The 26,519-nt window shown below is 44.9% G+C and overlaps 1 protein-coding gene across 1 annotated transcript in view; it reads right to left on the bottom strand.

Annotated features, from left to right (window-relative positions):
• LOC149360729 (glutamate receptor ionotropic, kainate 2-like) overlaps window positions 1-26,519 on the bottom strand; it is a 359,306-nt gene that overhangs the window by 64,906 nt on the left and 267,881 nt on the right. The window contains exon 11 of the mRNA XM_089572500.1: window positions 25,931-26,304. Within this exon, the coding sequence (XP_089428626.1) occupies window positions 25,931-26,304 (374 nt within the window). The remainder of the gene's footprint in view (window positions 1-25,930; window positions 26,305-26,519) is intronic.

Genomic DNA, 26,519 nt, shown 5'->3' with positions numbered 1-26,519 from the left:
TTTCCTGCCTGGGGCAGTCTGTGCCTTAGCAGCATAGCAAACTCTCCTCTTGAAATCCTTCCGCAATGGTCTGATGCGAACCAGTTAGCAGTAAATACTAATAAAACTTAAGTCATACTTTTCAGAGCAGTAAATACTAGTAAAACTTAAGTCATACTTTTCAGAGCGAAATCAAAACACGTTGATGTAAGCGCAGGTCTTGTGTACGGCAGCACAGACACTGAAATAGTAACCAGTACTAAAATTCTTGAGGTTCCTTTTTCGGAAAACATGCTCTGGGATATCCATGTCGATTCCGTTTGCGCTAAACTGTCAAGTATTGTTCGGGTGCTGTCAAGATGAGAATAATACTACCATTTGGGGTAAGAACTTATCTAACATTCTCTTTTTTCTCCCACCGGTGTTATTGCTTTTTGGTGGGCGGTTTACCACTGCAACAAACTTAGAAAAGGTGCTCGTCCTCCAAAAAAAAGATACTTAGGCTTATTTTTGTTTCGTATATCACGCTCATACTAATGATCTGTTCCTGCAAGCACGCGTAATGCCTGTCTGGAAATTATACCGTTATAGGCTAAGTGTCGCATTTAAGCGTAAATTAAAACAGAACCGCTTCTTTTTCCACAACCTAGCCGAGCTGTAAATGAAAAATGCTTCGTTTACTACGCGTCACTGTGAACACTGGAAGGTGGTCACTCCTTCTGCCAATGATTGCATGGAAGAACTGTCCCACATCCTGCCTACTTTCTGTAATGAGGTAAACGATAATGGACTTGATTTACGTTCCACTACGGTTCACCAGCTACGCCACTTTGTTTGCCATGAATGTAAGTAGCTTTTTTTCACCGTTTTGTGAAGCCATAAACAATGCATTCGCAGTGCGTGCGTTTCGCGTGTGCCTTTGTATCGTCTTATAGAGGGGCCCGTGTGCTCTGCGCTTGTCAATCCGTTTTGCAGCTTTTACCCACGGTCCCCTCCATCTTTTGGATCAAAACATAAACATTATTATTATTAATGTTATAATAATAATAATTATTATTATTATTATTATTAGTAGTAGTAGTAGTAGTAGTAGTAGTAGTAGTAGTGGTAGTAGCAGTAGTAGTGTCGGTGTGCAACAAAAAAAAAAACAGGGGGGGAAACTGGGCTCCGCCTTAAGGACATGACGTGATAGCGTGATGAGTTTACTCCTATGCATGCAGAACGCCATTCTCTACTTCACATTTATAGATCCTTGGGACTGCTCATACTCCTCCTGGCACATTGATGGAGTGGTTAATCGATGCGCCACTGCCCTCCAATGGTGCGTGCTCCCAGCGATGTGCCTTGTGCGGCCCAGGTTGGTCTTTCCGATTGACCAATCATTCATTTAACTGTCGCCTGCCACGGTGGACAGTTTTCTCTCTATCGGGTGGGCATGTTGTAATGACGCTGCAAGGTCACTTGACCAAGGTGGCCCACCTGCCTCCTAGGTTTCTCCTTTGGGCCACCTGCAAGAGCCATGCCCGTGATGTTTCGCTCGCAACACCATCGCCGACACTGACAACGCCTGCACCGTAACTTCTGGGTAACAGGTCCTTTAACGCTGTCGCATTAAAGTGCTTCCTATTCTAACAACCACATGGTACCACGAGTCTGAGCTTACCGCAGCGTCTCTGTTTGCATACTAGAATGCGAATGTGACAAATGGCGTAACGTCCCACAAAACGCTTGACTTTAGCGTACGTAAGCGTCCATACGCTTATGGTACGTAGACAGCGTAAATTTATACTCTTTTCTATCACTATCAGTGTACTCCGTGAGCAGACGACTCGCAGGCGACTAAGCGCGGAGGAACGCGTTGGACACGCTCTTCTGATTGGTTGAGGAGGTCTCTGGCTGTGATAGTGCTGCGAGTTAGTTATGCGATTAAGTATACCAAGAAAGTTATTTGGCGATTCTGTAATGTTGTTTCGGCAATTATGTAATGTTCTTTCGGCCGGTTCCGCGCGTTGACAGAGCAGCTGCGGAAGAGCTCCGCCGCTGGTACTGCGTCAAAGTTTGAGGCTTCACACATATGCCAAGTTTTTTCAGCTTTGCTTGTGAACTCGTCCTTTCGCACTAAAAGCCCTCAACCATCCCCAGGCACATAAGTGTGAAAAGTCGTCGCCGCTGCAGAGGAGGCCGTGCCGTGAGCGCTGCCGAGAGAGAAGCCGATCGGCGCACCGGACCAACTCAGCATCGTCGTCCGAGGAACACTGGTCGTGTCTTCGAAGGTCACTCGAAGACACGAAGATTGAAGAAGGCGATGTCTGGGCATCCGATGTCCCCTGATGAAGGTCTGGCCGCCGTCAAGTGCCAGAAGCTGATCAGCGATGAAGTTCGCGCTCGGAGGGACACGCAACAAATAGATCGCCGGAAACGTGAGCGCCAGGCAGCACTAGCCGTTATCCCTGCCGAACCACTGGCGCCTCAGACCAAGTCACGCTGGCCCACGTGGACCAATGCAAAAAATGGTTGTAGCGCCGAAACAGACAACACACAGAAAGCTAGACGGGACAGGCGCGCCTGTCCCGTCTAGCTTTCTGTGTGTTGTCTGTTTCGGCGCTACAACCATTTTCTGGAAACATGCATTAACTAGCCCCCCCAACAAGTATTACCAATGCAAAGGACGAGTTTCGGGGGTAAATGGAATGAAACCAGTTTAGACACTCATTACCGGTATGTAATCTGTTATTGTCTCAATTCAGTGCAGCTGGGCTGCGCTGTTTCTGCAAAACACAAAGCAGAACAACGCAACACGGAGTAAGCCGGCTTTGATTCAAAATTTAACCGTTAAGCAGCGAAGCTTAGAGGTTAATTTTTGAGGAAAAGCCAGCCTTAGCACTGCCTATTTTTTGAATTCCAGCCTTGCAGCACAGAACAAAATACCTTCACTAACGATCACTAACAATCCCGTGACACTACTAATTAGCGGATCCTAGTTACTATGTGTGCGTGTCTACACATTCCTGAAAACAAGTCTCCGTGATGCACTTTTTTTTCTCTAGAATGTTTGGTGCCCTGCTATATGCATGCATCAGTGCATGTGTAGAGCTTCATGAGTCACTGCCACAAGGTAGTTTTTACCTATTAATTCCAGCCCCGGGTATTGCCTTTTTGCATTCCTGACGTGTCGAAAGCGCGAAAAATTTGCACTGCCTGGCGCCCGGTAACAAATGTTTGTAAGCGAACGGCAAGTGTATCTTCAGCCAAATTATTCGAGCCCGCAGATGGTCTCGCTCTAATATCTCCTGCTTGCCCGACAATGCATGAAATAAGCGTTCTGCTGAGTAGCTCCAATTTCTGCTCTAAAGTTGGCGGCAGCAGCGAGTACAAGCTGGTTCAAGCTAGTAGAAATGCTGGTGAAGTGCACTCTGCCTCGTTCATTCTACTAAGCATCTCGGCACGTGCACTGAATCGATCCAGAGAGCCGTGATAGAGGTTTACTACGAACATTGTGCGCGGAGGATTGAACTGCCACGAAAAGAAATCCAAAAAAATTAACGCTGTGTGGTATGCTCCGATGGCACATTTAAGCCCGAGAAACAGTTCGGATATACGTTTACCACGAACGTTGTGCGCGCAGGATTGAACTGCCAGGAAAAGAAATCCATAATAATTAACCTAGTGTGGTATACTCAGATGTCACATTATCCAGAGAAACAGTTCGAAATGATTTTTGTTTAAAAAAGTGGGATCATACGAAGTAATGAAACGGGTAGCCAGAAAAGGTACTTCTAGCCCTCGTTATTACTTTGGTTTCAAGGCAACAGTTATAAATACTCCTGCACGTACATTAAATTGAAAGAGGTTTCTGGATTTTTGCTTCCTTCATATGACCGCTGATTATAGGAGTTGGTAATTTTAGTTACGTTTCAACCACAAGTACTTCGAGAAGGAATTCTGTAGAAGAATGGCTATGATCGCTGCCTTGCGCATGTGCAAGTCTAAGCAAGTTGTCCAAAAATGCAATCTTTCATAATTAGCATTCCTGCATATTTCCGGGCTTCCACATAGCAATCACGATTCAACAAAAGTGAAACCTTTCGAATTGTTATAATTGATTCGGCTTACTCTTTGATGGGTCCTCGACTTTATATGCAAGCGCAGGCAAGTATACTTCATGATGTAGATTTTCAAAATTTTTTTACATTTGCCTTCTTTTGCTTTGTCCGTTTCGTAGTTTCGGCACGCTCCAGTTGTTGCCAATTACTAACTTTGCTTGACAAATTAAAGAAACGTGGCAATGGATGTCGAACTGGAGTGGATTGAGTTCTGGCTGCAACAACAGGTGCGCTAACGCTTGTGCCTACTTTCAGCGCTCCTAGCTAAGAGGAAGAGGTTTAACGTCCCAAAGCGACTCAGGCTATGAGAGGCTAGCAGGAAGAGATGTCATTATCGGTTTGTTTATAAAACTGTTCCATATGCCACAATTCCGGTCTTTGGGCTTTGCTGCAGATTCCTTTCCTTGTATAATAACCATATCGTTCCAACTCTTTCTTTGTGAAACACGAGCCCTTTTGACGTTTTTGGTTAGTCCTAGTTAGATACCTTACTCTCATTTTCGCTTATGCATTTCTTATGTATATTACAATATCTTTCAAAATAGCAAGGCTTTAAGGAAGAAAATTGCTGCGTGCATGTTTTCACATTTATGGGCCGAAATATACAATAACCATCGCCAATGCTTTAATATTTTGCTTGTGTTAGTTATCTTGCTTCTTTCCTGTTGTTTCCTTTCCATTTCCTGGATCTTGTTCCAATAATTTTGTTAATAATGCTGGGATGTGCGAAAGTCTTGTGTACGAACTTTTTACAAATAACATCATCTTCAGTGAAGAAACTGGAAACTAGAACGGACTGGATATTCCTAAAAAGTACTGTGAACGTCTACAAGCCCAGGATTCTTGGGCATCTAATTTTATTGTGCAGCAACCTTGAAATATTGGCAACTACTGTAATGGAAATAATGAAGTTAATGGCCCACCCTTCCGAAGCGTAGCAAAATGCTCCTTTTAAAGCTTGTCCATAGCTCGCATTGAGTATTTAAGACAATCGTAAAAAACCAAAAAAACGGAGACGTTTTGAGGAGGGCAAAAAGAGGAGAAATGAGCGAATATTTTTATTGTTATTGTGAAATATTACGACATACAAAAAAATGCGCATACGACTTCGCGCTGAAAAATGCGCTGATGCACGATTTCTGGGTATGAACTAGAAGAAACTCACTTTTTTTTTCAATTGAAAAATTTCAAGGGCAAGTAGAAATTTGACATTCATAGGCGCACAAAACGCAATCTTCCCTCCTTTTTTCAAAGAAAGAAAAAGTCTGTGGCAAAAGCCATTGCAGCATTAGAAATTTAGCGAAAATACCACCCCTCAGCCACATCATTAGTAATGCGCAATTAGGATGCTTGCGGTGGCGTCCTGTTGCATAGTCATGAGTTGTGGGTGCACAGTAGAACCGGAAGTGCTACTTAACGTGGCGGAGTATTTTTTTTAACGTGCGCTAGATGCTCCCTATTAATTCTGCTGAGAAAAACAACAAAGTAAAAGCCTTGCCAGCGGCGCAGAAGTTGCCTTGATACTTATAGCTCGTGTGCAGCAAATGTTTTAATTTCAGGGTAAGGCTCTGCTTCCTGTTCTTGCCTTTTCTTCTAAGCTCGTTCTGAACTGGCTTCCAGTACAATAGAGACGCGGCGCCCCAAACCGACAGTTTATTCATAGCGCAGTGCTACAGTTTTAGCTAAATCGCGGGGTATTTTGAACTAGACATAGGCTGGGAGCCAGAGATGCCAGTTAAAAAGTGAAAACTGCGGGACTACGCTTATGAGCTATATCAGTGTTGTCTTCACTTGGTTACGGTAGGGTAGCCAAATTGAAAAAGAAAACAGCGGCACCTTCGACATATTTCTGTGCCAACAATAGTAAAGGTCTCTGAAAGATCCTTCAGCAGGTAACTGTGTAGACTCGCATGGTTAAAGCAAATACTTCAATATCTGGTATGAAAACGGCAACGTAGCTTAGGTAGGTACAGTACAGAAGATGGATGCCATGATTTCATACCCGAAAGTGCTACAGGATCTTCGAGGTAAGTTTTTTTTCCACTAGAGCTTTCTTTAGTATTACTCATGAGTGATTTCTATTTCCTGCTTTAAAAATACCTCACAATCTTCTCATTCTCGCACCCAAACTTCTCGCTCGAATGTCGTTTGCTAATGTTCGCATTGACCCGTACCCATCTCAAGCAATCTGCGATAGCTTTTCTCGTGCCAACATGGTTTTCCACCACGGCCCCACTTCCCTTACCAAACCTCGAATTGGAAAGTAATTAGCTGCGGCTGTGACAGGCATCTGTCATGCAGATTGTATGGAGGTCATCATTTAAATCACGATGCGCCTGTTATCCGCTCTCTTTATATTAGTATTTCATGTTCATAATTTGCCTTTCATGATTAAGCGCAATTTTTCCCAAGAGCGCTCGGTCGGTTTGTAATCAATCGCTTGATCTTTGAGGGACTAGTGCCGGCATATATAAAAAGAAAACAGCCGAAGCATGCGAGGCTTTACAACCCTTGCACTCGTATCCTGGTTGGTAATAGTTTGCAGCCCGAAACAGTAAAAATCAGAACTATCAATATGCATCTTGAATTCCAGCTGCTGCAAACGTTATAAGCGGTGGAACTGTGCCCGCTACCTAAACATAGTGCTGAGCGGGAAATATCAAAGGCATTCACAATGTAAGAGGCAAGAAGTCTGTTTGTTATCGTGCCACGAATTCTTTTTGCTGGATGAAAAAGTGGTCCTTAATAACGCATAACAAGGCGGAAGCTATAAAGGTATAGAAATCGGCGCATCAGTTTCTTTAGAATTAAGAGCGGTCTTGCTACACATACGCAACTGGATTTTAAGCGCCTGTTCTTGTCGCTTGTCTGGCCGGGTTAGTAGTAGTAGTAGTAGTAGTAGTAGTAGTAGTAGTAGTAGTAGTAGTAGTAGTAGTAGAATAATAGTAGGGATTTATTAAATTATTAACTGAAAGGAAGGAAAAGATTTTTGCTGACCCCGGCATATGCTGTCGCTACTGGAAGCACCTGAGCTAGGGCAGGTGAAATAGATGGATAGCAGGCAGTCTGGAGAAATGAAATGAAAGAGGTGAAGGGACAGCCAGGAAGGGTAGGAGGGAGAGAGGTACTATATACAAGTATTCTATTTACACAATACCCACAGTTTCGGTGCCTTTATTATTCCTGAAACTACGAAACTACGAAATCTACGAATCTACGAAACTACGAAGCAATCCATCAGTGACGCTTCTCAAGAGAGAATTAGAATTCCTATCAGAATGATTAGATTTGGGGCATGACCATGTACGCGTGTGCCACACGTGCCATGGGTGCTGATCATTTTTTGCCTAATACTGTCCTCACTGCATGTTATCTTTTTTCTGTTGTCATTGATGAGCGCAAAGCATATATTCTTTGACGCGGGTTCCAATAAAATCAGTTGTTAGTTGGCGCTCTCTGGTGTTATTCTACGTTTTGTCCTTGTCTGCCGCGCCGAAGCATTTCTTGAAATACGAATCTATGCACTACGAACACTGGATCTGGCACAGTGGAATCATTCCCTGACCTTTAAGGTTGCGTGCAGCCGTCCGTGCATTGCTTTTTTTCCCCCTTGTTAATAAATATGTATTCTATCGCTCAGCCGAAAATAGGTGGAAGCACATAAGCCACTACACGAAAGACATACCACATGTCGCACGTATAATAACTTGTAGTGGTACTCGGGAATTGTCCAGGCCCTTTTCGGAGCGGCCGCTTCCTTCAACCACTTCTAGTCTTCGACTCGATGAGCTCGTGTGGTCTCCCTGGCTGGTTTTGAGGCTTTAAGATCCGCCGCCGACTTACTCGTGGCTTTTTTTTTTGTGCTTGCAAGTTCGGCTAGAAATGTACGCAAGTTTTCAGATAAGCTCGGCTTCATGTCCGGCCTCAGGTTCAGCAGAAATATTATCGTCTTCTAAATGTGACTAGAAGGGGAGCGAAAAATATTTCATAATTAAAAACATTACATACAGCACAATTAGCAACGTGTTCTGGACAGGCGGATCAGAATTTATAAACGCACATTGAGTACATGGTACGCGAATAATCTGCAGTCATATGAAACAAAAAGACTTTCATGTTTGCTGCACAGGACTTGTGAGGATTCATCTTATGTCCTCAAACTCCACGTACGTTATTAGCGACGCTACTTGTGCAAAGTGAGGTTGACCGTGGCAACTAAACTAAAATAAACACTTTCTATCCATTGAAACCTATTCTAAATTAGAAATTTGACAAATTTTAAGTCCAATCTTAATTATTTTAGCCAAATGTTCTTTATACAACAAGTGAGAGATGCTCAGTGCCTAAATGTAAGATGTATTTGAGAACACACAAGAAATGCCGTAGGACAAAAAGGCACACCTTGCTTTGCAAGGAAGGAAGGAAAGAGACTAATGGATAATGGAGAGGTCTGCCAGGCCCATAACCAGGCAGACCACTCCATTATCCATTAAAGTCTCTTTCCTTCCTTCCTTGCAAAGCAATGCCACAATTATTGTTTTTCTTCTGTCAGTTCGATGAATCATATTGGAACGTAACGGTAGATAACAAGTGCACTTTTATTATGAAGGAAATCAAGGTCTTGAGAAATCGCGCTGAATGTATGCAGAAGGCTTTACGGAAGTATGAAAAGTGGGTTGATCAAATTGAACCGGCGCAAAACACAGCTAAAAAGAAAATATTCTTAGAGATATACTGACAACATATACATAAAGTCCGCTCTTTCTCTTCGTCCGGAGGACGCCGATGCAAGAGAAAGCGCGCGCCCTAAACCGAGCTCGGCGAAGTGAAATCACTAATGTAGTTTGAGCTACGCGATGAGGACTATGTGAGATTTTAACCCGTCACAAGCGGTAGTTTATATTTCGCGTGAACTGCTGCGCTCCGTATGCGTTGACTCCTATATGTAAAAAGCTGTTCTAACGTTTTTCATAACGTTTCAGTAGGTAGGAGAAGGAACACTGCGTTTTAAGAGCGATTATGAGAATCTTTTGCTCAGCTTCGAAACTGCATTTCCTAATCGCAGCGAAATTGTAATGAGTAAAAAAAATCCCAAACCATTTCGTTCTTAGTGAGTTAACTCGTACATTAGGCAATGTCTAACTCCTTATCATGCTACCAGTGTACTTCTAAACTGAGCAAATAAAGCTTTTTCTCCATATCCTCTACGTCTCGAATATTTCAAAGATGCTTTTGATGAAGCACCTACTGAAAAGAGACGCTACGGCATGTTCACTCTGTCTCTTCGCGCAATTCACTATAGCCGTATTTTGAAAGCCATATTTGAACTCCAGGTCAAAGTTACATTGCCGCTATGTGTTACTTCATATCCACGCAGCAAGCTTCTTATAATTGTGAAAAGCGCAGTGCCGCGGCTACGAAGGCTTTATGAAGTGACAATTCGTGTCGAGCAACAGCGGTTGCAGGTACGGCCGCCACTAATTTTTCGCATTATACAACTTTGTGAGTTATAAAGACGGCTTCTGCGACAAAATATTACCAGCGACGGCGCACGTCACAAAAAAGGCAAATCAAGTAGTTACCTTGTTAACTAATTTGTGAGAATTAACCTTTCGACTATCCCAGTGAGGAAACTGGTTGCAATTAAAGAATTCAGGGGGGCACTTTGTTGACCTATAGTGCGGTGAGGCTAAAGCCTTTAGCGCGGTGTTGCTGCTTGTGTCACTGATGTGTGGTTAAGATGTCAATTAAGTGCACAATTGTTTGTGAATCTTAAATGCTGTAGACACTGGAGGGCGTATGGGAGGCATCCGTCTGATTCGACGCCTTTCTGCAAACACTCTGCAAACAGTGTTCTGCAAACACTCTCCAGCGTCCTACACAGAAAGAACCACATATGCGTTGCAGGAAGTAGCGTAGCCACTAGCATGCTCGGATGCGGAATGGAACGATGGTGGTTCGAATCGCATCGTGCACAAAGATTTTTTTTTCTGGTCTGACTCGAAAATGCGTGACACCTCTGCTGACAACCTTCTGTCGACAGCGATGAGGCGTTAAAGGCTAGCGCCTTAAAAAAGATTTGTAGAAAAGGGATAACATGGACTGGTGGGCAGATTTTGGCGGGAAAGAAATAGCTGCGCTTTCTGAAGACGAGATTGAGAACAAGACAGAGTGAAGCGGTGTTATTTCTTTTCCGTCGTAGATTTGCAGCCTGCCGTTGGTAATGGCCATATTAGTTTTGAGGATTTCGAAAACGCAAGTACGCACGTTGCTGTGCGCCAACAAATTTTGTCTACATCACACCAAAATACACAAGGTTTCAAAAAGCATGCAGGAAAATAGTCCCTCCAATACAGGTAACTAGTCAAAAAAGCCAAATTTTCTCGAGCCACTGCTCTCAGGGTTATGCATTTTCGAAATTCTATAAAGGATCTCGCTATTACTAAAGGCCTGCTACGTATCTCAGTTTGAATCTATGTGTCTGACTTAAATGATTAAAACGTTACTTATCGAAAATTTGTCAAGCAGGCAACTCGTTGAAATTATTCAGTGATTTTCTGATCTCCACCAACATAGATGTTGTGGGACAGTAGCCGCCTTGATACCTCAAAAAGGCTATTTTTAAAAACTACCGCAGGTTGTCCCTGAAAGGCCCGCTAAAGCTCACCACCGCCTGTGTGCGTTATTTAATTGAAAGAAAATAGAAGCGCGCGTTGTTTTAAGGCGAAAGCCTTTAATGCCTCATCGTTGTAAGCAGGAGTTGTCGACAGAAATGTCACGCTTTTCAATTGGTCGAAACAACCATGACGTCACCGTGCGCGAATTTCAAACGGGCCCAATTGTGCTTTGGCTAGTAACCATGCAACCAATTAAAGGGATCGTATAGTGATGCTCCAAGTAAGTGGGACTGAGAGTAGTTAATTGCTTAATTACCCAATTAGCCTAATTAAGCCTTCTAGTCAGGCCAGATAAATAAATAAAACCGCGCAGCAAATTCGTCGAGTTCGGGAATCGAACCCCGGTCTCTGGAGTGCGAGACGAGCATGCTAACCACTCCGCCATGCCAGCTCGATGGTTTGGAATGAACAAAAGCGCGTCTAGTCAGTACGACGCTGTCGCGTTTCACTCTTCGAGGCGAAGCCTAACATCTTAAGAACGCATCAGTGACACAAGCGGCACCATTGCGCTTAAGGTTTTCGCCTCACCGCACTTTAGGTCAACAAAGTGCCCCCCCCCCCCCCCTCCTCCGAATTTTTTTGTCGAGGTCGTAGGATTTCACAGTGCTCTCATAACGCTTGACATGTCGCTGCCGTTACGCTTAAACCCATTTAAAGAGCGATCTCTCGATCTCTAAGCCGCTGTTGCGGCCCCATCCATTGCGATCGCAAGCTAATAGCGGAAGGAATGAAAGCTTAAACGACTAGGGCTTCTGCAGCACCAACAGAAAGAAATGCTGACAATATAGTTGTTGGGTTGAGAAACACCACATATAGAAACGACATTAAAATAGCAGCTCAAGTGGAGATGAAGACTATACGCATCATGGTATGAGAAAAAATTACCTGAACTTTATTTAGCTTCAAACTGCGAAGCAGGAAAGTACGCGAAGCCAGAACTTTCTATTGTGCAACCGAAAGGACTGCCCACATTTAGCTTTGTTTTTGAGGAAGAGACAAGTGCAAAGTTAAAAAGGTTTGTGCGACGCGATTTGTGGATCTTTGCTTCTTACTTTTAAGCCGCTTCTCAGTGGCGACGAGCGGAAGAATTTTACAGGTGTGCCAGAACATTTTTGTTCATTTTCTATATAACCTCTTGGCCTCAATTGTCTTAGCGCTTAGTAAGTGATAGGAAAGACATTTTAAAAATTGTCATCAGTAAAGGCATTAAAAACGTTTGGAAACCTCTGCAAGCATCCTTGGCTGGGCAAGGATGCGTATGCTCCCAACCAGAACGTCATGATTTCTTCGTTGCTCTTAATAAAAGATGCTGTGGTGGGGCGAATGAATTGCGGGGAGCGTCGTATACGACGTTTACAGTGTGGAAACATGCCTATTTTTTTTTTTTGATGTGGACTGCCGCGCATAGGCATGTAGAAGGCACAGGTCAATCTACTAGGCCGGATTCATCCCTAATTTAATTTAAATTGTTTGGCTGTAGGCATCTTTGCGCTCGACTGCGCTCTACATACCAGCTGTGTACATACCATAACCGTACGCACGCTTACGTACGCTAAATGCAGCCATTTTTTCCGGACCTTACGCCATTTCTAACACTATCACCTTTAAAATATGACACGACGAGGTTTAGACTAGTGGCGCCATCTGGTGGTTAGGAGGGGAACCATTGTTGTCAACAAACCGACGCCCCTCTTAAGCCTAAAGGGGACAGAGTCTTCATTGTATATAAAAAAAATGGCTGTGGTTTAGCTCTGGTTAAACCTGGTTGGAAGAGATAGCTTCGTACCACTGACTACGCCTAGTTTCGCTATGGCTAAGATTTTAGTGGCTACCTTTGCTTGGTAACAGCCCTAACTGCATCCCCTTCACGGAGTATTTACAGGCGTTCGATGCGCTCTTCTGCTGTCTCCTCGGCACGACGTCTACGCTTGCCATAGAGCATAGACAATAGATTGCCATAGACGGCCCATCGTCCTCTATAACGGTTCGTCTACTGACGAACCAAGTGCCTCTATATACGTAACCCCCCCCCCCCCCATGGATCCGAGATGACGTCATACCAGATAGCGCAGAGAACGCTCTCGCCGATGGCGAGCGCAAGGGTTAGGTGACGTCAAACCAGATGGCCATTTATGGATATTGAACGCGCTGAGCTCTGAAGAAGGCAGTAACAACGACGAATCTAGTCCGAAGCGAGGCGTCATGAATCGAAGGGCGCCGAAATATTTGTCGCCGCTGGAATGCAACTTCGTACTCGCCGTCCTCTTAGCTTGTGAGAATTGGCGGAATTTTTTCCGGCGGCTGAAATGGGTACTTGACGGATCGGGCTTTCCGCTGGATATTTCGGCGGAATCGCTGCCGTGGTGGCGGATTCCGCTCGCTCTCGCCGCCGATTGTCCACGTGTGAACGCGCCTTTAACGATTGGTCTAGCCGAAGGGCAGTGCGACATAGCGCTTCGAGTGACGCGACTGGTTGCCTGTCGGACGAGGGTGTCATGACGTCATGCTCTTCTTGAAACTTGGAAAAAACCACCTAGGCGCAAATAATTTCACAAGGACACAAAAAAAAAGAGACGAGGAGACAACGGACAGGCGCCTGTCCGTTGTCTCCTCGTCTCTTTTTTCTTGTGTCCTTGTGAAATTATTTGCGCCTATGTGGTTTTTTCCATGTTTCAAGATGCAAAACCAACTAGCCCGTCAACATGCCTTACTGAATCACGCTCTTCACCTCGCGCCGGCCGGGAGGGCTTGGCGCGCGCTCATAAAACATCGAAAATAAAACCATCCGCTAAAAAAAAAAAAAATGCGCAGTGTCGACTAAATTTCAGTATAATCACATTCCGAGAATCCATTTTCAGCGTTTTTGTTCAATTTTAAGATTTTGCTTCAGTACCCCTTTAATGCTCAGCGCTGAGGCCTTAAGTGCCGACACTTGAGCTGCATTAAGAGCAGGATATAACTAATCGTCGTTGAAGCGTTCACGGCAACTAGGGGTAGATTGACCTCCTCTTCATCGCCATGGGATTCTCTGCACTCGGGCCGAAAATTTCACGACACGTACAATTCACGTAAAAAGGCTTCGTCAGTGTATGACTTTGCAATACCTGCGCCATAACCCGCACCAGTGAAGTCATCTCCGGCCAAATCATGTCCAGCCGTCTGTGAACCAACACTCAATTGCTACAAATCCGCATGCGTCTAATCACGCGGAGGTTCACTATTTTTCTCAGTCGTTCATTGCCCCATAAAGCATGCTTTACAGGAGCAGTTCCTGGGGCACTTCGCAGTCAGTTCCACCTACACAGCCCTAATTATTTTTACATAACGAAGACAGATATCCGGCCCGCCGAATCGGAAAACCGCCATCTGCTGTGGGAATTGCTAACAGCATCAGTTGGATGATGCGCAAATGATAGGATACCATCTCGAGCACTTGGATAACGCCCATACCCCGTGGCTGTGTCTTGCACTTGTAATTTTTTGGCTGATGAACGTTGCCACCACAGCTAACAATTGCAAAACTGTCGGCGTTGAAAAGTTATCACGCAGGAGTCGGAGCTAGCAATTGTCGAACTCAACAAGCCACTTGGAGCGCAAATCGTGCGCAGTACCCATTGCGCCACTGGAACTTGCGCCTGGTTGCACGCTCGTCACACGAAAACCAAAAATTGAGGTTATCCAGGCCTTTGTGTTCGGTCTGTAGCGTACGAAAACATCGCTTCTGAAACATCGGAGTGCGCGAGGCTTGCGATCACAATGTGTCACCGGTGGTCACTGCGTTCCTCCTCGTGCACAGCAGATTGTTAACGCGAAAGCTTACCCTGTCCTTAACCAGTTCAGATGTCGCCATTGAAAAGATGCATTTTCGACCGCAGTGTTTTGTGATGCTGCGCAGCTTTGTGGTTAAAGTAGTATAGGCACCTAATTTTGGTTCCATGTCTCCTTCTCTACAATGATGCGCAAGAGAATGCTATGCAGGAATCATCGCGCGGTGTTCGCTTGGAAGCAATTAATAATTTATAATCGAATTTCTGGGTCGTCAACATTTGCTTATTGGTAGAGTGAAGCATGAGAAAACTGCAATATAATCGCTGCTTCTACGTTCACTGTGATTCTGTCTCTTGTGGCAGGCTGGCTTTAGCATTATAGTGAAATGAAACGACGAAGCAGCGATCACGTAACAGTTTTTCCATGCCTGACGTGGCTTATAAGCACAGGTTGACATCACCTTCGTCGTTCGGCTGTTGAAACTGAAACCGAAGCAGCGGGTGATATAAATTCGATTATAAATTATTTTGCAGTCGTAGCAGAATACCACGTGGTAATCCTTGTACAAAAATGTCTTACGCGTCATTACAAAGAAGAAAACACGAAGCTAAAAGTTAGTTGTCTAACTTCTTTAATGCCTCGGATTTCTTTATTGCTTTTTTTGGACCCCTCGTTCTTTTTAGGGGAGGGTGTCTCGCGCGGACGAAAAAGACGCTCTTCTATCTCGGTTCTTACCAGAAGCGCGAGTTTTTGTTGTGGGCCCGAGTTTACGGCGCCTCCTCGTTCGTTCTAACCTAATTACGCAGCCACAGTTGTTCGCTGTATCTGAGACACAGTCCCAATGCCCTAATGCATATTTCGACGGTGGCACTGCCCTCGTTTGTAATAAGCGAAAGTTCGTTAACACTGCATCCGTCATAAGTGGAACAATTATACAGAAAAAAAGGATGAAGCAAAGAACCGGCACCATTAGCGCTTTATCACAAGTGAGGGATTATTAAAAAGAACGCAGAATACGATCACAACATCGGGATAAATGCACACAAAGCAGCCAAAAAGAAGCAATAGCTTAGACGCGTGCAATTATGCAATTTATGTTTTTCACTGAGGATAGTTGTGACCCATAGATTTCACCGCACTAAAACGTCGGCTTATCTGGGCGTGCTCAACTAATTTCTTCTGTTTTGCTCTTGTTTTTGGGCACTGTTTTTGGCGCTATGTAGATTTTCTGCATTTTTTGAAAAATAACTCTCTGTTGTGAATCAGGGCTCGGCATTTCCTTTCTCTGCATCGTTTTTGTGCATTTTCGCTGTTATTTTTGCTATGAAATACGAACTTGCTTAACTGTTAATTATACGTGACTTCAAACCATTGTTACCAATCACCCTCGATACATCAGAGCACAGGCTTGAAAACAAATAGCTGCGTCAACTCTTTTCGTGAGGTTGAACACAGTTTTATAGTCTAGTTTCAGACACTAAGCTCTAACTCACTACGTGGCAAGTTTGCGAGGTACTTTTAATGCATGTTTCTAAACCAATTCTTTTGTCAATCACAGAGTTCGAAATTTGAATATGCCCGGAGGGGAGTGTTTAAGATGCAGAAACGGGGATTAGGCACCGCTTGTAAGGTTCAGATTAGGTAAGGCTTAGTTAAGCGAGGATTCTTTGTAGCTTCTGCGGTCGATCAATATATGCTCAACCACTCAGATAAACAGCGTGGACAGATGGGTAGCGGCTGGTATTGGTATACACAGACGTGTTTGCTCTGTTCGCGCAGCACACATTGACAACGTTACCCTTGCCAACAACCGTTCGTACACCTATTACTCTTGGGAGAGACGGGCGGCTTTACTTACTGCACTAAGCCCATCGCGACGGTTCTGGTGGTCCACGTAGACAACGTGGCGGATAAACGCAAAGCGTCACAATAGTTTCGGTAGGTAGGCAGTCAGTCCATCTGCCTAAACTATTGTGACGCTATTTAGTTTGTCCAACGCATTGTTTACGTAGGCCACCAAAACCGCCACTCTTGGCTTAGTGCAGTAAGTGGAGCCATGCGTCTCTCCAGGAGTATTGGATGTACAGACACTAGCTGGGAAGAGTAGCGCTGCCAGTGCTTGATGCGCGGACAGAGCAAACTCGCTTGTGTATTGCAATCCCATCTGCTACGTAGCTATCAGCGCTGTTGATCTGAATAGTTGAGCAGGCAGTGGTCGCAGATGCTACAAAGAATCCTCGCTTAGCTGCACCTTACCTTATCTGAGCCCTACAGGCGGTGCGTATGTGCCCTTTCCTGTATTTGAAGAACTCCTCTTCATTCCGTCTGCCCAAACTACTTACAAGGGCCTGGGAAGTTTACTAAATGTCTTTCATGTCTCTTCCCAAATACAGAGTGGCAACCCCTATGGCTTAACTCTTTCGCGTGCTCCTTTAACGCTGAAGTGAGTGACCTTTTCGGATAAAGTTAGTTTGCAAGTAAATAATTATGCATGCAACCTTTAAGTTATCTCCAGCCTTACCAGTTCCTTCAGCATAGTTCGAAATTTCACGATGCTCTTGTGTGTAGGACGACTGCATACAATTATAGCTGCACTCTTTACCTCGCTCTTTCTGGCTATGTGGATGTTTGTTCGGCTGGAAAAGGCGCATTCGTAGGCGACAAAATTGGATTAAAAATCTTCCCGGCAGTCGTTTAGAACTCGTGACGTCCTTACAGAGAAGAGCAATTTCCTACCGTTTTGAAGTGAATGGCGGTTTAGCGTTGCTGTGGGATCCGCGCCCAAAAATTGGTGTCCTCGCACATCTATATTCAGCATTTGGTCTCTTCTTTCTTATGAAAGCTCCGTTCACGTTCATCGCTTTGTGGTATCTTTGTGAATAGAAGGCAGTACCCTATCAATACTGGCATTTTTTTTGTCATCAGTGTCTCTTTAATCAGTGTTAAGACGTTAAATATAAACAGCCTTGCGTTCCAAATTTCAAAATGGCAGTCATGTGGCTGGTTTTAATTTTTCTATGCCCGCCCACCCTCACAGATTTCGCGCTCCTACTGCCCTGTACTGAGTGTAGAACCACCCAAATTTCGGTGGCGCAAGTTGACATCTTGCTCTGAAAATGCGTTCATAACTCACATAACTTACAACCGCTAATAACTTAGATGCCCAGAACATAACTTACCTTTGCTAGGATTTAAGAAGCAGCGCATCTTTCTTGCGGAGTTAACATGTTTTTTTTTTCTTAGTTCGAAAGTCCGCTATTTTCGCTTCTTTGGCGTACGGTGCTAAATGCAATCGGATGTTGTTTCTTGAAGCCCATTATGTTAGTTGAAGAGGTTGCACTGCAGGAAGTGCGGTAAAGCATTATCCCACTATAGAAGTGTACTCGAAGCTGACCTACGGCTAACTTATATTTTAGAATACTACAACGGGCAACTATTCAGTATGATATCTCACCTAGTATATTGTGACCTTTTCCAACAGGTCCACCATACTGCTAACAGTTTTAGCAGCGTGATCGCTATTTTCCTTTGCATGTTTGAAAGCTGATCTTAGCTGAGTCATCAAAAATGTACCTCCTCTCTTGATCATGTTACCTTACTTTGTTGCCGGAATTTCAGTAGCCTCTAGATTAGTTGTTCTTCTCACCGTTTTATCTTAAAAATGAAATCATGGGATTTATTCCTGCCTTGGAATTGCCTTCTATGAATTGCTCCGCAATATTCTGTGCCTGTAAAAATAAACATGAGAGGAGCCGATGCACTCTGCAGGGCATATCTTAACGTACTCCACAGTACCTATCATCTCGTTATGAAATACTCGACAAATTTTCAATCAGCTCGAAATAGCGGTGCGACTAGATGATCATGCGAACAGAAAAGTAAAAATAAAAAAAATATGGACACATGACACCCTGGCAGCAATATTTTTACAACGCTCTGTATTACACAAACTATTTTGCAAAGTCGGTCATTAGAAACACTTTTAACATCTACAGCAAAGGCCTTTAGCCGACTTATTCCCTTTATAGATGCTTTCTGGCTCGTACTCAAGAACTCTCCAAAAAGTCGATCTGTTCTGTTAAAGAAATGATAATGTCAGTGATGTGGAAAGCTCCTTCGTGGATGACTTTCGTTTGGTGTTTAGACATCAATTAAATGCGTTCTCTACGTATTACGTACAGGAAAAACGTTTCCACCTCTGTTTTCATGGATCATCATCTTGTATAAAAGAGCCTCATGACAAAAAAATCTTGAATTCGCTGTCTCGGTCTTCCACTGAAGCGCTTTTCAAACTATTTTGCAACATGTTTGCAGGGTATTAACGTAAATATTCGATAATTCAGCGTGAAAGACCGCTGGTAAAGCTGCAGCTTTAAAGTTGTTGTTCTAGTCTGACCTGCCATGCTATAGCAGCTCTTATGCCGTGTGTTATGTGCTGAGCGCTTGAAGTAAGTTAACGTCTCACGCTGGTCTTTTAGTAACCAGCTGTATTAATGTTATAATAAAGAATCAAAATTTTTTGTTTGCTTCTATAGTAACGAATTCTATATTTATTTCGACTGTTAGGAGCATTTAACCGGCAAAAGCAAGTTGCGTGGTTTTCTGGTGGACGTCCACGCCGGAAATTAACGCAGATAAATCGACGCGGGAGGATACTGATATTTGTGCTGTTAAGAATAAAAGAGGCCCGGCTTCATAATCTCAACGGCAAGCAATGAAGCAATATTTGCATTTATTTTTAAACACAAAGATAGTATTGATTCTAATCCAATCGCGCCTTGCGAAGCGGTGCCTCAAATAGATATAGTTCAGCGGTGTGGTTTGCAGTGCCCGGCGCGTTCGCGATGGCCTGAAGTCTCTAACGCTCGGAAAACTATCTCTTTTAGAAATAAAACAGCAGAAGGGAACGAAAAGTTTGTGCAATCAGTGGTGGGTGCCGCTTGCCACAGTACATTGCATGTGCGAAGCAGTATCCATTCTTCAGCAGACCGATGTGTGACTGCGTGCTAGGGTCCACAGAGCCGCCCCATTGCAGTCGATGCGGATGCAAAGCTCTTTTTTCAATAACAGATCGTAACTCACAGCACGCTTACGATACTCTGTAATGCTTAATTAAAATGCACATCTTGTATGTAATTCGCGCGATCAAATTTCAAACTTTTTATAACTTGTTTTTTTTTTAAGGTGGTCGAAACAATCAGCAGTCGCTTTCAAAGCTGCTTCTTGTCGGCTTCATCGCTGGCCATCTCCGTTTGTAGTTTTTACCGCTGGATCTTGGCAGCTCCAGATAAGAGTATCTGCGCTAGCGGCGCGTTTACGATTGCGACTACTGACTACCTTATTTATCGGCGTAAAATGAGAGCCTCGCGAAACTGAAACTGCCTGCTCCACATTCATTTGCCGTGGTCCCTAGCGACGCATTCCTTCCGTGCTGCTCACATCTCCCATTGTTTACGAATAACTACCGACGACGCCGGCAGGATACATGTACTACTTTGGCGCTCCAATCCCTGCAATCCGCCACAGGACACTGACGGTTAATTCCGGGCCATACCGGCTACAAGATCATCCCCACTCACCAACGGCCTCATCCTTTATTTCTTCAATCCCGTTCATCTTACGGCTACACTCCACGTTTCCAAATCGATCACGGACAAGAAATACAGCAAGACATGAGCGTAAATTCAAGCAGCCAAGTGAGCTGCGGCCTTTTTAGCCTTGTCACCCTCGGTAGCAAGTAATATCTATTCCTCAAGTATGCGACAACAGGCAACACCCTCCACCCGGTAAAAACATATGTTGCAGAATCAGCGGACTGCTGATGTGGAGTAATTTTTACTGTTGATGCTTACACTGCCGCCTAATAATTATGGCGAACTTCCAGGGCTCCTGTACACATGATTCACTCCTGCATGATGGGTAGCTCTGAAATGGCACTCATGGCATTCAAGAAGAAGACGGTACCATAGACCATACTGCACCACTTCCGATGTCGGCGTTACTAGCCGAAAGCCCAGCAATGTACCTACTGCCGCCGCAGCGGGCATCAAAGTGACCTCTCGCCCACTCCATTCACCCGCCGCTGCCCACTCTGCAGAAACAATCTCTAGGACCGAAACGTCCCAAAGTCAATTGATCGCAAGGGTCACTCCGGCCACTGACAAAGCGTCCGAACAGCCGCACGAAATCTTGGCAGACGCCAACTGCAGACGACCACAACATCGGACAACCAACCTGCTTACTCCCAAGTCCAACTGCTGTTCATCCCATTCGTCAGAATCACGCAGACCACCGTCTTGAGGATCAAGCCTCCAGACTCGTATACTCCATTGCCACCCCCTTCTAGGGCCTTCACGGCAACTGAACAGGGGAGCTGGTCTGCGGTTGTCCAAACCACCCCACATTCCACTTCACACCTTGCGTCCTGCGGAAACCTCAGCATCCACTCCGGCTATACACCATCACCTCCCACTCTTTCACGCCCTACGACATGCACGATGAACGCAAGCATTATTAAAACGTATAGCGCAGATATGCAGCACGGCCAGCAGGCACACAACGATGACAATCCGTAGCTTGCAACGCAACATTTACTAAATTTTTCGCGCATGCATGCGATTCTCTCCCATTCACACTACGTCAGAGGTTCTTTTTGTGACATAGTTTACGCACTATACGAAAGACAGCAAGCCCGTGAGGCTTGCAAATTCTGCATTCTCGCAGATCAGTTTTAATTGTGACGCACCTGTGGAATATTGTAAGGTGTTGTTATGAATATCTTGAAGGCAATGATCGCTTCTTCTGATGCGTAGCAAAGTCTTTCTTTTAAAGTTTGTATATCGTTCGCATGGAGCAGTTAATACTGCGACGGAAAACCAATTTTGAGAGCTTTTGACGATAGCAAAAAAGCTTGTTGCGAATGAATGCAAGCCTGCTCAGTGAATATTTGGTGGAATGTTGATTCTTACAGTACAATCTTAAGATATATGAAAAAATTGCGTTCATAAACAACTTCCTATGGAAAAATGCACTTGTGCAGAATTTGTGGGTATAACATGGAATTGTTCAAACAAGCAGCCCAAGTATTGCAAGCAATAAAACAAAATGATCTAGAGCACTAAACTTTTCAAAAATGTGTGAGCAACTAGACAAGCATTGTACATTTCTGCAACTCGAGCAGCGTACTACCATACTTGAACAAGTGAGAATATAAATGTGTGCCCAGATTGAGTCTTGTTTCGACTAGAGCAACACTGTTGTGTTCCAGGTAGGCCTACCCATGGCGTACTTCAAAAAAAAAAAACATGGCCATCTGATTCCAGTACGTCCTGGCAATGCGTCCGCACCCGAAGCTGTCAATGCCTTTGTCGGAAGCGCCTGTTGGGTATCTTGAAATCTATGAAGGTTGCTCATCCTGAGCTCTTCCCGTACCACGCCTTCCACCTGCCACGGTTGGTAATAGCCGAACCTGGTCTAGAGACGACGCTACCTATGTGGCATGTCACTTCTAGTATGGTCACGTTACTCCCTCCAACTAATGGGCATTCTTCGGTCTGGCGATGTCACTGCTGGCTTGACGACGTCACCTACCGCCAGGCAATGACATTTCTCTCTGGTGGCGTCGCGGAAGTTGCACACACGCCAATTTCAATTTTCTGGATGGCGCCAGTTGATGCCGGCTGTTTCCTCCGGTGCAGCGTCTATGCTATTGCATAAAAAGCAACCCGAGCGAGACGCCGTTCACCACTCGCAGCCTCACATAATCACGCCTGTCAAGCACTGATAGGTAAAATGGATTAAGGTGGTACACAATAAGACGCGGTAACGCAGCTCAGTTTGGCAATAGTATTTTCGCTCTTATCGCAAAGAACGGGCCTCCCTACACCACTATCCTCGCCACTCCCGACATTCTCGACATCCTTCTCTTACCAGAAACCCGCGATACCTCCTCCCTTCGTGACTTAATTACTTTCTGGTCTTCAGCCTACCCCAAAAACTCAGGCATCGTCGCAACCTTGATTCGTCAGCACTTCATGGCGATGGACTTTTCCTTTGCGACCAAACTATTAGCTACACATAACTAGAGATGGTGCATCCAAAATATCACCACATCCTTGCTCTCTGCCTCCTTAATATTTTCAGAAAATCAAAAAACATCATCGACAGCTTCTCTACTCTGTTCACTAAGTGTGGAAAAAATTGCCGACGATTACGTTACTTCCTAATGCGAAATTTGAGCGCAGCAAAAAGCTGTGTCACCTTTTCGATAGATTGAGGCAAAGAAATCGAGCAACACATGTATGCGCTATCACAGAGTTATTTTTTTTATTTTTCACACGTATTCCTTTAACAAAGATTCCACTAACAGTTCTTGACAGTCATGAATGAAGCTTTGTGGTCGGAGAAATAGACTGATATATGTTCGACTTGGTACACCAATGCTTGATTCTCAAAGACGAGATCTATACAAGTGCCTCGCGAGGTTGTCACAGCCGTGGGACGCGTTACGAGCGAGAGGAACGGGATGTTCTCCCGCAGAAGTGTTAGGAAATTGCTGTTTGTCTTTATGTCAACATTAAAGTCCCCCACTACTAACATCGGTGTGGATCGATGGACGGTTAATGCGAGTTGCAGGAAGTGCACGACGTCTTTCGTGAGTGCGGTAGGGGCGAAGTAGGCAGCTACTACCAGCAAGCCGTTGGGCAACTTTGCGGCGCACAGTTCGCCAAGTTCATGTGACGTGCCAAACATTTCGACTGGTATTGCAGAGAGACCTGTGCGCAAGTAGATAGCGACTCCCGCCGCTCTGTTCTGGTCTCTGCGAGCACCACAGCAGTATAGGAAATCTATGATTTCGAGAGGCTCTTCGGGATCCATCCAGGTTTCAGCAAAGCAAGGTACAGAGGAATGGCGCAGAATGTGATCGTGGTGTACGTCCTTGGCATGTGCGGCAAGGGAGCGTACGTTAAGAATGTGGTTGTGAATGATGAATCAAGTGCTGCCAGCGAATGATGCGTCCATTGGCTGTCTGCGTGTGTTACTGATGTGTGGTTAACATGTTAAGCTTCGCCTGTAAGAGTGGAACGCGACAGCGTCTTCCAACGCTGCCAGGGAGTCCACAGAACGCCATCGCCAATTCGGCTGTACGCCTTGCTGGACGGTAAATTTATTTTTTGAGGAAAGGAAATGTATCTCTCTCGCATATCTGGGTGGACACCTGCACCTCGCCGTAAGGGGAAGGGGGAAGATGGGAGTGAACGAAGACGCCGTATTAGCTAGACGCGCCTTTGTTCATTCCAAACCATTCAGCTGGCATTACGGAGTGGCTAGCGTGCTCGTATCGCACTCCGGAGACCCTGGTTCGATTCCCCAACTCGACCAATTTCGTTCTCGGTTTTATAGATTTATGCGGTCTAACTAGAAAGGTTAATTAGGCTATTTCATATTTACATTATTGCATTTCTATCCATCGTGTTCTGTCATTAACCTGTCAATTGTTGGAACTGTCTAGGATGTTCGACACAACGTATATGAAACGAGCAACGTCTTACTGAGTGGGGAAGTGCGTGGTGGTGGTGGGAACGCGGCTTCGTACTTATCTGTTTTTTTTTTTCAGCAGCGTCTCCTTCCGCGGACGCTGTTGTCGCTGCGGCTCGCGTCTTTCTTTTCTCTTCTTCTGACCTCTTCATTCTCCTCTATATTAATTAGGCTAATTGATTAATTAAGCAATTAACTAAACTCAGTCCAACTTAGTTGCAGCATCACTATACGATCCCTCTGATTGGTTGCATGGTTACTAGCCAAAGTACAATTGGCCCCATTTGAAATTCGCGCACTGTGACGTCACGAGCATTTCGACCAATTGAAAAGCATGACATTGGGGGCGGAGCTGGTTACGAGGCCGACGCCGACGCCGACGCCGACGCCGACGACGACGCGAAACCCAGGAACGGACGCCAAAGAGCTGCGCTCTAAAACTAAACTAAACTATACGAGATCATAATTTTAGATAGAACTAACACGGCCCATGCAGCCTGGGTCTTCACTTGTATCTGCGCCTGAAGCATCGGCTTCTATGGAACACTTCAATCTCACTCCCTAGCCCTGCTTAACTACCCATTCGCTCCAACCAGAACCGCTGTATATTGCACGTCGGACACTACCTCCGGCCTAACCATTCTCACATTACAGGTGGCCTAACCTAGACGAAACTTTCGACAGTCATTGTGTCCTACCCATTACAATCTCCATAAAAGAATATACTCTCCCCACATGCCGTACTCCTTTAGGTCACTGGCCTGTCTTCAGGACACGTCCTCCTAAATACGGGTACCCCAACACTTTCCTCACGGTATTACGATGACCGCGCGCCTTAAATTCCACAGCACCACACTTATTACTCAACCCAGTACTCTATTTATTAACCGGTAACTTCTTTCTTCTTGAGACCTTTTGCGCAGGTTACCTCGACAGCGCCGAAGTAGGGTATTACGCGAGAGGATCGAATTCTTCAACACCCATATGCAAGAATGCCTCTAGTGCCGCACTGTCAGTAATTGAAAAGCAATAAGCGATGAGCTAAACAGGAAGCGTAGCATGCCATGTTCCTGTCCCCTTCTGCAGCATTCGTTTGTTCCGTTCCTGAGAAAACAAGGCACATCCCACCCTCCGACACTATTTTTACATATGCTTTCATCATCAATGAATTACGGTAGCTGGAACGCGGTTCTTAGTGCTGGCCTCGTGCTCAGTAGCAGAACAACAAGCAAATTAAAGAACGCGGCGGGTATAAAAAACCATGTATTACTGAAATATGTTTGTTGAACTTTGCTGAGGTTCATCCATTCAAGGCACAATATCCAATGACCAAGCTGATTGCAGGGTGGTTGGTACTTCATCCCACGTAAACTCATTCCGTAAAATATTTGAAAGAACTTCTAAACCATCATACCCAGCTTATACGCCACAGCAATTATTATTCGCCCCTGTCCAAAGCACTTGTCTCCTCTCTAGGTCTTGCACTTGGAACAAAATATTCAAGAAAGCTTTTGGTTTGTGTATCGCAAACCTCCCCAACAACTCACCATGACACAGGAGGTCAGTGTAGCAAAGTATGTCCTAAATCCCATCCCAACATCGGCGCACAGCGTTATGAAGCAGTTGACACCTGCTTCCCAACCTGCTTCTTGGAGATGTGTGAATCAAATGTGTTACAAAGACAGTATATTTTACAACGCGAGATGATTCACGTTGCATGAAAATCTGTTTACAGGACGGGAGACATGCACAAATTATTGCCATTCGGAGCGTACATCATTTATATTTTAAAACATCCCGTATCTTATTAACACCCACTGCTGATTAATGCCTACACAATGAAGGCATGTTCTACTCCTTTCTCACCTGGGATTCAGGTCCGAGCCCTGCTGCATGAGCGAGCCGATGGCGAACCAAAAGCGATGGGTTATGTCCAGCTCCTTCTCAATCTCCTCTGGATCAAACACGGCGTCACCGACACGGAGCAAAGCGAAGCGGTTCTCCAACGGGCTGAACTTCCCCAGGAAGCCATACCAAAGACTCAGCGCTAAGTACGCTGTCAGCATGTACAACCACACGTCCACTGAGAAGGGCAGCAGGAAGGAAAAAAGTGGCGGGTCATCCAGGAGTGGCTTGCGGAAGAGTATGCTGATGCCAGTGTTCATGAAGGGCATCGTGAAGTCCACCGCCTGCTCACGAGCGTAAGTGATAGTGAGGTCCACGATGGCCATGTCTGCTTCCTGCGTAAAAAGTGGTCAAGAGGGAAAAACAAAATTAGCCGAACAAATATTTACCAGCTTCCGGAAAATTTTTGCTAGTTAGTGCCATGGACAATTGAGAAAATCTAACCCGTCCTGCGCATATGCATGAGACCTCCTGTGGTGCTTTAATTTTGGCATATTGTGAACACTTAACACATGGCCGGATGCGTGCTTCCAAGGCAATTTGCACTTGA

This window comes from Amblyomma mixtum, chromosome 2, assembly GCF_055824585.1.
Source record: "Amblyomma mixtum isolate Tamu chromosome 2, ASM5582458v1, whole genome shotgun sequence".
In the NCBI taxonomy this organism is placed as follows: domain Eukaryota; kingdom Metazoa; phylum Arthropoda; class Arachnida; order Ixodida; family Ixodidae; genus Amblyomma; species Amblyomma mixtum.
The sequence above is the reverse complement of the archived record's forward strand: the minus strand, read 5'-3'. Positions and strand labels throughout refer to the sequence as shown.